At 37.8% G+C, this 12,052-nt stretch overlaps 1 protein-coding gene across 2 annotated transcripts in view; it reads right to left on the minus strand.

The window, feature by feature from the left end:
• Positions 1-591: 591 nt before the first annotated feature.
• Positions 592-12,052, minus strand: part of sestd1 (SEC14 and spectrin domains 1) — a 42,012-nt gene continuing 30,551 nt past the window's right edge. For both annotated transcript variants that reach the window (XM_051118300.1, XM_051118301.1), the window contains exons 12-19: positions 6,851-7,045; positions 5,982-6,096; positions 5,335-5,494; positions 5,165-5,246; positions 4,954-5,076; positions 4,024-4,215; positions 2,394-2,515; positions 592-1,774 (exon numbers count right to left, since the gene is read on the minus strand). In XM_051118300.1, the coding sequence (XP_050974257.1) occupies positions 1,618-1,774; positions 2,394-2,515; positions 4,024-4,215; positions 4,954-5,076; positions 5,165-5,246; positions 5,335-5,494; positions 5,982-6,096; positions 6,851-7,045 (1,146 nt within the window). In that variant the 3' untranslated portion in view covers positions 592-1,617. The remainder of the gene's footprint in view (positions 1,775-2,393; positions 2,516-4,023; positions 4,216-4,953; positions 5,077-5,164; positions 5,247-5,334; positions 5,495-5,981; positions 6,097-6,850; positions 7,046-12,052) is intronic.

Here is a 12,052-nt window from a genome sequence, read left to right on the forward strand (position 1 = left end):
ATGTCAGTGATTCCCAGTACAAACTAAGTAAATCATTTAGAGCCCATAAATAACCAGAAAGCGAGAGTTTGAGATGAGATGCAATATGAAATATTCAGTATATAAAAATATCTTTCATCTAAAATGATACAAAATTGACAAAGACTTTCTCCCGAGAACTCCACAGGGCAGACAGAATGTAAGTGCATAGCAATGCCTCAGGCAAATAATGACCCGCTTGATTTATGCACTCACAGCCTGGCATCTTGGGAAGTTCTAGGAAATCATTAACACAAAACAAGTCAGAGTTTATGCAATATGCATGAAGATTTTTGAAAACATTTTTAGTGCACAAACCAGTCAACAACCAAAAAAAAAAAAAAAAAAAAAAAAAAAAGTTTAACATTAATAAAGAAATTTCTTGAAATTCTTGCATCTTAAGAATTTTAATATTTCACTGTTTTCACAGTATCTTATAAACCCTTAAATAAATACACCCAAACTTTTGAACTCTGGAGTAAGTAAAATAAGTATGCATAAATGCACAACAACTGGTATAATCAGTCAGAAATGCTAATTAGTTGGCACTGCACTGACAAAAATCAAGAAACGCAATATTGCCCATGTTTATTGAAGGGTGCTAGAATGTTCCTGTACAGCAATGGACATTATGAGGCAGATTTATGCAAAGCATACATACAGTAACAAAGTCCTGTAAACTGTAACAACCTGCCAGGTTTATGACACTGTAAAAGAGACAGCCTTTCCTCTCCTGTCTTATGGCGCAATTTTTTTCTTCATTTATTTTATACAACTTATATTTTCATAAAATACACTATAGCCTTTAAAAACGGCAAAAGCATTATACAATTTAAATGGTATGCAAGATAGAAAAAAAAAAAAGAAAAAGGAAAATAAATATGCAATTAAAATTTTATGACATGCATTCATATGCAAGCAGCGTACACATTAGACTGACAATTTAAAATGAGATGAAACAGTCACATTTTACTGTTAAAACAAAGCTCTAAACGATGAGTCTACTTTAGACCTTAAAGCTTTGCTTTGTTTGTACCTTCATGGTTGAACTACAACAGTTCAATACCGGTTCGACATTAGACACCATCTTCAGCAAAGGCCTTGCGGATGGATATTTATACTGGCACAAGTGAGAGAAGGTTTGGTAATTCTCAACAGAAAGCAACTGAAGGAAAGAAATAGAAAATACAATGCTTGCGGTCAGGAAAGGCCTACAAATCTAGAGCACCAGATACAAATGGGGTAAAGATGCTGCTTTATGTACATTCTATAGGTTTAGTAGCACCATTACAAGCTCAAGGCGCCTCGCTGGGAGGAGAAAGAGTCGACAGGTAAGGATAAAGCTTTGTAGGGAGGCGAGAGTTCAAAGTAGTGTGGTCGATTTAGTATTCAGCTGTCCACGCAGGCAATGTCACGCGAGCCTGTGGAGTCTATCTTTAACTGCGCTCGGTAAGTTAAGATGGCTTGGTGAGGTGGAGTACAACAGAGACGGCGGGTGATTGGGGTCACGTTTGGACCGGGCCGGCAGAGCAGCGAGATGTGAGGATCAGGCGCTGTGCTGCCGATTGCAACGCTTCCTGCAAGAAGGGTATGGGGTTCTCAACTCTCCCTGGGCCCTGCCTCCAGAGCCTCCTCATCCAGTCGCTGCTCTGCCTCTTCCTGCAGGAATCTCTTTTCCTCCACCAGTTTCATCCGTTCACGGATGCTTTCGGCTGAGGAGGCCATATCGCCCGGGCTGCCGAAGAACTGCTCACTCCTGCAAGTGAGGCAAATGGGGATGGAGGGAAATGACGGGAAAAACAAAACATTTCCATCTTGGTGATTATTAAATAACAAGCCATGATGATAAAGCAACCCAACTGAGGAAGTAAATATTAAAAGTTTATGCTCAAGTTTCAGAGAAACTAAGGTGCAATAGTTCACCCAAAAATGAAAATTATGTTGTTAATTGCTCACCCTCAAGTCGTTCCAAACCTTTGTTCAAATTAAGATATTTTTGACGAAATCTGAGAGCTTTCTGACCCTGCATAGACAGCAACGCAACAACCACATTCAAGGCCCAGAAAGGCAGTAAGGACATTGATAAAATAGTCATGTGACAGTGGTTCAACCTTAATTTTAAGAATCTACGAGAACACTTTTTGTGCACAAAGAAAACAACTTTATTTAATAATTTCTTCTCTTCCGTGTCAGTCTTTGCCATTTTAGCCTTAAGTGTCCTTACTACCTTTCTGGAACGTGGTAGTTGCGTTGTGGTCTATATAGGGTCAGAAAGCTTTTTTTTTTTCCATTTTTGGTTGAACTATCCTTTTAGGAGAAAATATAGAGTAAAAGAGTTTGATAGGTGCACTGTACTTTAGTCTTTCAGTTCTTACCCATCAGGGAAAATGACTGGCACAGTTAGCCTGTCCAGCAGACCTTTCCCCACCGTCTCCACCTCTTCATATGCCTCCACATCCACCATCAGCTCGGCTAATTCAGGGCTTTCCCTCAGAATCTGAAAGCAGGGAGAAAACCGGTCACCGTCTGATATAGTTGAAGTCAAAAGTTTACATTCACCTTGCAGAATCTGAATTATTTAACCAAAATAAGAGAGATCATACAAAATGCATGTTATTCTTTTTTTTATTTAGTACTGACCTACTGTTTTTCAGAAAAATGCTTCATTTCCCACTAATTCTTTGATTTTTCAGCATTTTTGTGTATTTGAACCCTTTCCAACAATGACTATGATTTTGAGATCCATCTTTTCACACTGAGGACAACTGAGGGACTCATATGCAACTATTACAGTTCAAACGCTCACTGATGCTTCTGATGGAAACAATGCATTAAGAGTCGGGGGGTGAAAAGTTTTTTTTTTAAATCAGGGTAAATTTAACTTCTGTGAAATATGTAAGTTATCTTCTGTAGCTTTTGAAGGGCAGTACTAAATGAAAAAAAAAAAAAAAAGTATTTAGGCAAAATAAGAAAAATGTACACATCTTCATTCTGTTCAAAAGTTTACACTTCTGGATTTTAATGCATTGTGTTTCCTTCTGAAGCATCAGTGAGTGTTTGAACCTTCTATAATAGTTGCATATGAGTCCCTCAGTTGTCCTCAGTGTGAAAAGATGGATCTCAAAATCATACAGTCATTGTTGGGAAGAGTTCAAATACACAAAAATGCTGAAAAACCAAAGAATTTGTGGGATCTGAAGGATTTTTCTGAAGAACAGTTCAGGACAAACAAGGGACTCATGAACAACTATCACTAAAGAATCAAGTGTATGTAAACTTTTGAACGGGGTCATTTTTATAAATTCAACTACTAATTTCTCTTGTGGACTATATGTAAACATCTTTTATGTAAAATATCTTATTCAGATCAGTACTACATAAAAATTAAGCATTTTGTATGATCCCTTTTATTTTGGTGAAACAATTAACATTTTGCAGATTCTACAAGGTGTATGTAAACTTTTGACCTCAACTGTATATTACAGAGCTCTGGATCACTACAGCTGGGGAGTTTGTAAACAGTCTAGTCTTCTCTAAAATCTTGGAATGCAATTACCAATATTATTATTAATGAGAAATTAGTTTAACATACAGCATGGTCCAAAAGTCTACATCAAAATCATCATGGTTTGGATAGACTGTGGCATCCCAACTCGAATACAATATTCCCAGACTTTTCACTAAAATGATAATGATGGTGATGATGATAATAATAATAAAGGAAAAAACAAGTATTAAATAAGTAAAATGCAAATTCAGTCTTTTGAACCCGACTGTAGGTTTATAAATGTGTTTGCTTTCATTTGACTTTGCTAAAAATAGACATGAATATGCAGATTTCCTCCAGCATCAACATGAATAAACATGCAATAAAAATCCCTTAGTACTGCCAACAGCCAGACCCGGTTATTTATAAGGTCATAAATACAGTTAAGCTAACAATGGTTTTCCTTAAACTACTCTTTTAAATTTAGTATGACACTTGTTCTGTAAAACTGCATCAACCTTCTCTGCAGCTGTGTGGAAAGCACTGGCCATCTCCAGCCTGTGCTGCCTCTCGTCAGATGTGACCGTGAACTGTTTCCACACACGGTTGAGTCTGGGCAGCGTGTCCCCTGAGGAGCGGGTGGTACAACGCAGAGACTGGCACAGCACCACTGTGGCCTGCAGCAACTGGCGCCCATAATCATAGGTGCTCTGAAAGCAGAAAAGGAAGCTGTTACAGTGAACAGATAACAAAACATGTGCTGAACACTCTAATATAATACTCCAAAAAGCATAAAAATAATTTCTCATACATATAAAGAAGGAAAACAGGACTTTTAATAAGATATTAAAAAAAAAAAAAAAAACTTTTTTTAATGTTATTAATAATAATAATAATAACGGTGGAAAATTCAGATCATATAATGCTGATTAATTAAAGGAGAAGTCCACTTCCAGAACAAACATTTACAGATGTACTCACCCCCTTGTCATCCAAAATGTTGATGTCTTTCTTTCTGCAGTCGATAAGAAATTATGTTTCTTGAGGAAAACATTCCCCAATTTTCTCCCCAAGTTTGAACTTCCAAAATGTAGTTTACATGCAGCTTCAAATGGCTCTAAAACATCCCAGCCAAGGAAGAAGGGTCTTATCTAGTGAAATGATCAGTCATTTTCGAAAAACAAACTGACAATTCATATACTTTTTAACCTCAAACGCTCATCTTGTCTAGCTCTCAAACTCGCGGGCAACACTGAAGTTCACTATGTGGAGAACATTCCTGAAATGTTTTCCTCAAGAGACAATTTCTTCATGACTGAAGAAAGAAACACATGAACATCTTGGATAACAAGGAGGCGAGTACATTATCTGTAAACTTTTGTCCTGGAAGTGGACTTCTCTTTTAAGACTGTGTGTGCCAGCAGAGGAATTTCAAAACCTTCAAATACCTGTGCAACATCCACAAACTTCTTGTGTTTCTCCAGCAGCACTTTGGTTTCTTGCGAATCATCTCCCAGTCGAATGTGGGTCTTCAACAAAGCGTCGAGCAACTCTCCTAACCACTCCACCGCCTGTGAAGAAATTAAACAGCCCTTACAGCCCCGCAGGAACCACAGACGCACTTCAAAGAGTCTTTCCATTTGAATTTCAAGCTCTGACCTGTGACGCATCTTCCTCACACTTGAAGAGCTGTACCATCTGCAGCATCTTGAGTCTCCTGACATCAACCATGTCCTCACATCTATAAAACACAAGTGATCAGATCTTCGCACTCTCTTGGTACACTGGAAGTGCAGTGTCCATGACAAAAAAATCATGAAAAGAGAAACCTTTGTTTGCGGAGCTGCATGTCTTCCATGACGCTGTGAATATGGTCGATATTCTCTTTGTTCTCAATGCTTACATCCTTGCCATAAGAAAAGGACGTCTGGGTAGACATCTGGTCAAGCAGTACTTGGCCTTTTTCTCTCAAGCTTTGCAAGGCACCCTCTGCAAAACAGCAAGAGACTCAATACACAGTGTGCACATGTGGAATTTCTTTTTTTTTAATTTTAAGAATCAGATTCAGATGTCAGTCAATCTGAAATAAAAGTTGCGCTTACAAGGCATCTATCTATTAAAACAACTAAACTACTAAGAATGTATATGTAGCTTTAAGCACCAATTAGCAAGTAGAGTAGCGCATTTCACTTTTGTTTTAATGAACACCTTATGTCAGTTTAATTTTGTTTGTTTTTTTTGGTAATTAGACACTTTGTATACAAGTGTCTGGACAATTTTTTTTTTTTTTCATGTTTCATGATAAGACACACCTCTAAATGATACAAGGTGACCAGCTGAGGTTAATTTTATTTCTTGAAAATCAAACATATGGTTTCATGATACTACTGCATAACCACAAAAAAATCTGGTTTATCAGATTTTAATTGCATGAACCAGGATCAGGCATATAAGTAGAAAAGCAGATCTTCCTAACCTACGCTCTTGAGTTTCTCCTCCAGATGTTTTAGAGTTTGCTGGATTGCAGCTCCATCTGCAGGGGCGACATCTGCGCACAGCATGCCTAATAGCCCATCTAACTGCTGGGACAACTGAGACAAACACATAACATTGGCGTCAGAAAGCAGCTTGCTATACATGTATGTGTGTATGTATGTATGTATGTATGTATGTATGTATGTATATATATATTCACATACTGTTGAAACAATCAATAAAATATTACTTAAAAGGCATTATAAATTATGTAGGCACACAATGAATACGTACACTCATTTTTTGTGCTGACTGAGGAGGAAATGTGTGGCTTTAAATGTGTGTAAATGGCCTGTGAATGGCATTTTGTGTTGACTTCGAGATATGTCTGTAATTTGATAAACACGCAAGGGGTACAGGATATTTAACAAAAAAAATAAAAAATAATAAAAAGCAGGGCGAAACTCGATTTTTATCCTTCTGGAATTTCGATAGGATAGCAAAAAGTTGGTGTTAAATACCACAATGGAGCAGGGTGATGAAAATCTAAGTGGGATTCATACAGTTAAATGAAAAGAAAATGTATTTCAGAGATGAGATGATTAGATTTCATTCAGAATGACATGCACAAATGAACTAAAAGAGCAGAAATCTCTGTTTGAAAAGCAAAAATGTTCAAATTTGATTTCATGTTGAATAGTATTACACTGTATCTACTGACAGCAGAAGAATCAAAGTAGTCGAAATATTTACTTGTATCTACACGCACATGTTTGTGTTCTGTGGAAATTCGCAGAGCTTTAATTGCAATTCTGTGAATGCAGATTCCATGAAGGTCTAGTGATATAATCTGATCGTACTGAATCTTACATCTTGTGCGGTCATGTGGAACTCATGGGCAGACTGCAGGACGTTTTGTCTGAACTCTAATTGGCTGGCCTGCCGGTAACAGACGTCACTGAGCTGCTGCTGCAGACCCTTGAGCTCCATCAGATCCTCTTCATCTCCTGCGCTCAGCAGCGCTGCGATCTGCTGGTTCAGCTCCACGTAAACAGCAAACCACTCCTGCAGCAAACAGCATGACATGAGCTGTTAATACACAGTTAAACAAACCACCAGCACTCATAAAGACCACAGGTCCATAAACACAGTACAGCAATGCTGCAGGCCAAAGGAATACAACAGCACCCATGAAACATAAATATACACACACAAGATTCACAAACACCACAAAATCTCTAAAATATAGAACATTTGCAGTTTATACAACGCTGATGACAAGGCCACTGAATTCTCTTTATCAAACAAACTAATCAAATGTTTTTTTGTAGTTAACAAAATGTTCAATTTACCATCTATTTTCATAGAAAAACTAAGCTAATTAAAGCTGCAAGCAGTGTTGAAAGGGCCCCGGGCTCACCACCACCGGCTTTTGGAAAATAGCGAATGGTGGGCAATATGCATTTAAAGTAGTAATAGAAGGAATATGTCAAAGTCAGTTATATGCGGCAAACTTACTGCTACCAGGTGGTGGCGCTATGACTATAACTGAATATTGGCATGTAGATGTCTTCAGGTCAGCACTTTTATAAAACATATGAAGTCTGGTGCAGATTGAACATGGTATGTTTGAGGTAGTGAAAAGCATGACGTTTCCTGTTGCCAACAGGTGGTGCTATGATTATAACTGAATATCAGCCTTTAAATGTCTTTAGGCCAGAACTCTTACCAAACAAAGTTTGGTGCAGATTGGACATTGCATTTTTTGTTGCCAGCAGGTGGCACTATGATTATAACAGGATATTGGCCTTGACGTGTTCAGGCCAGGATTCTTATCGAACGTGTGAAGTTTGGGGCAGATCGGACATCACATGGCTGAGCTACAACACCTCCCTGATATCACACGTACGTCTGCAAGATGTCTGTTAAAGATCACTTGATCTGGAAAGCGTCTGCGGTGTACAAAGTTCTGACAGACATCTGTAAGATGTCAGTTTTACAAACATTCTAAATCATCTGATAGACATCTAATAGACGTCTGTTTGACATCTGATAGGAAACGTCCAATAGACGTATGAGCAAACACTCTAAAAAATACGTCGTTCAGATGTAAATGCAGATGTCAAATAGATGTCTCCATGATGTATGTGTGCTATTAGGGCTTCTGTTCCCATGATGAAACACTGAACTTTGTCAGGCCGCCACAAACACACCCTTTAATGAAAACTCAAGATCTTCGCAATTTAACATTGCAAAGGCCTTTAGAGTAGACTGAGCAAATATAATGTTGATGTCACTAAATCTTTATGAGGAGTTTGTTAGAGCATAAAACATGCCACTTTGTGTTGCCAGCAGGTGGCGCTATAGCTATAAGTGAATATGGTCATGGCCATGTGTTCAGGACAGGACTCTTAGCAAACGTGTGAATTTTGGTACAGATTGGACATTGTATGCCTGAATTATAACAACTTCCTTTTTCATGGCGAAACAAAGTTTGTCAGGCCGCCACAGAAACGCCCTTCAGCGAAAACTCAAGATCTTTGCAATTTAACGTCTCAAAAGGCTTTAGATTACACTGACAAAATTTGGTGTTAATCGGTTTAAATCTCTAGAAGGATATTTTATATACGATGCCTGAAAATGGCAAAAACAGCACAAAGCTTGCTGAGAAAATGCAAAATAACAGACTTCCTGTTGGGTTTCGGACTTCGTATTTTGCCACACCCACTCCCGAAAACCATATCAAATTTATGTAAATTTACACCACTTTGGCATGTGTGCAAAGTTTCATGAGTTTGAGCATTTTTAGGCCCTCAGAAATGTGATTCATTTTGAAGACAGGTCCTCACACCAGAAATATGTGATAAAAGCATTAAAAAAAGTTAATAACACCACTGCTAAACTATCTATCTAGAAAAGCCCACCACTATGGCTACATATTGCATACTGACTAACAACTAAATCACTTTTACATAACCTACAGTTTGAACCATGTCTATAATTGGCTCAGTTCCTGACTCAACGTGACAAAGAGGCTGCTGTTCAACAAACCATAAAGCTACTGAGTCACACACACACACACTCCCAAAAAACACCTTCCTGTAACAAGGCATCAATACCAACAACTCTACGTCACAGAGATCCCTATCCCTGTAAATCAAAGAGGCTGTTTGTGATTTCACTGAGCCACAAACCACACCGAAGAAATACAGAGGCAGTAACTACTTCAGACAAGCCAAGAGCATACCACAAACCACTCCTAACACAGACAGCCAAACAGATGACCTTCAGGAAAACTGGCTGTGTGCAAACCTGCGGGTAAAAACCACCAATTTAAAGCAAATCAAATGCATAAAGCTTTGATTGATGTCTTTATCTACTTAAATCTATTAGGTAGCCTAAATCAAAGGTTCAAAATGAATCTAAACACAATATACTGTAATTTCTTCGAACAAAGTGTGCATAATCAGACACAAAACATACTGCGATTTAATCCAGAAGAGCAGCATGCGATTCCCTCAAATAAAATACACCAATACTGCCACCTACTGGCAGGACATAAACTGCAGCATGTGGCATTTCAGTGTCTTCTGACTGACTTTAGCTGATTTGGCAGAACAAAAAAAGCTCATAACACAAGAACACAATAGAATAAAAGACATATTACTGCACATTTTTCACTCAGCAGCTCTGATTGTTTAAGTTTTATAGTGTACAACAGTGGTTCTATAATAACAGCTGCAAGTAGTGATGAAAGGGTTTCAAGCACCTTCCCAAAATGGTCAATTTCAACAGTATTGACCTTAAGAGTCCAGAGAATTTTACCACAGTGTTTTTTTTTTTTTTCCAAGATCGAGGTAAAAAAAAAAAAAAAAAAAAAACTAGCACTAGTTTGCAAAACTAGGTTTTTTACATCATCTTGATCATTTAACAAACAATTTGATTGAAAGCAGTGGTTTTAGAGGCAAAGTTGTCCGGAATGAGGAATTCCATCATATAATATGAATATTGTGTGCATATGCGAAAAACCATGAAATGTACAATTGCTTATGCCCTTGAAAAATGCGACAATGCCCCCCCGTGGCCGTTTCCCCCAAAATTTTTCTCAGGTCTTTGGGGCCGTCAGTCAAACATGCCCACCGAGTTTCATTTTGATCGGCCGTTAACCTTGTCTAACAGTTGTTCAAACCTCATCAGGCAATGGCGGCCATGTTTTTTTGAGGTACGCAAATGTCCTTATAGACACTTGTCGCACTTTGGACTTTTTAATGTTGATAGGCCAAATGGTTGCGTAGTTATAGGCATTTTTACTTTTTCCCCCTCTTACTGCGCCACCAATTGTGCCAAGTTCTTTGATTTTTTTTCCTGTTACCTCAGATTGAGCTCTTACATGGGTGTTCTGAGACCCTGCCCTTTTCAAAAAAGTTTTGCCATCCATTTGCGATGGGGAGTCGAAAGTTCAACCTTATATTTTGATAATTATCGATATTCAGTCTCCAGAGAATCTTCCTGGACTGGTTTGGTTCCTATCAGGTGAAAAATCTAGGACTAGTTCGCAAAAGTATGTTTATATTTTAAAAATCCAAAACACTCGAAATTCTGCCAGGTTCACGATCGAATCTGAGGCATGCGTTGTGTCCAGCATGAGCCAAGGATTCCAATGACACAAGACACCTGAGCCTGCAATTGACATTTGGAGTAGTTATGAGCAATTTTGCACTTTTGATTATTGTAGCGCCCCCGTCAGGCCGATTGGGGCGAGCCTTGGTGATGTTGTAGATGGTGTGAGTACTACCATCCCTACAAGTTTCAAGTCTCAACGACTTACGGTTTGGTCTGCATGATCAGTTTTACGTGGAGATTGCTGATCCTTGGCCATTTTAACAATTACAATAGGGTTTCAGCGCTACGCTCTTGAACCTCTAATAATTTACACACCCACATTTATTTCTATACATTTAAATGTACACAAAATGCTTGAAGCTGCAGTTCTTAAGTTTTGCCTCTTTGTTTGAAATTAGAAATTGCAAAATAAGAAGCTTCACTGGAAAATGTCGTCTGAACAAGTAACATGTCTGCCATGTTTTGCTCTGACCACTAAAAGTGCAATAAATCACACTACCAACGGTGACGAAATCTACAATCATTGATCCGTGCAAACTACTGTTGTTATATTGCTCTCAAAATTTTAATGTTAACATCAACATTGTGTGACTGTGTGTATTTAGTGTGTAACAGCGTTATCTGTACATTTCAATTTCTGTAGTCTAATCTGTAATTATCATACCATTCAAATGCCATTGAAAGTAGTTGTTTTTACCCTTAAAAAGCAATTTTAACCTTCCTCGTTCTCTTCGAAATTCAAATCTTTTGTAAGTACAGTGTAATCTCACTTATCTGTAATCAGACGCACAATTAAAACTGGAATATAATCTAATTTCAGTCCCTTATGAGTTTCATTACCATCATGCACCGTTTAAGACTCTATTCTCAAAATGACAAGTTTAATTATTCCAGCTGCTGTGAGAAGAGGCTACAAACGATCCGCCAGCGGCAGCATCCACACACGATATAGCATAATAACTGGGACTCCTTTTTTATGTCTACAAATGTAACGTAATGACACCAAGACGAATGACCTGAACCACTCAAATTAGAAAACATTACTACAAGCTTACCATTGTGAATTACGCTAAGGTAAGGAGATAGTTTTGAACACTGATTGATTATGTACTTGCTCAATTAATGATCGTTTTTAACCAAAAAAACAAAACAAAAAAGCAGCTTTAAGCATCAACGCTATTATTTATTTAACACAGACACACACAAAACAAAACAAGACAAAAAAAAAGATAAAAAATACATTGACAATCTTCACCTCCATAAGCTGTTAACTCGAGAACTATGGAAGCATATGGGTAGCAAAATTAATTTTGAAATGTAATATGCAAAATGGCAATGCAATATGTAAAATGACAATGTATTTCTGTATTTAAAAATGTACATTTTCCCATACATATGTGCGATATTTAGTGCAAAACGAAAATTTAATAATGTAATTTAGACTAGATT

This window comes from Labeo rohita, chromosome 9 (genome assembly GCF_022985175.1).
Source record: "Labeo rohita strain BAU-BD-2019 chromosome 9, IGBB_LRoh.1.0, whole genome shotgun sequence".
In the NCBI taxonomy this organism is placed as follows: Eukaryota; Metazoa; Chordata; class Actinopteri; order Cypriniformes; family Cyprinidae; genus Labeo; species Labeo rohita.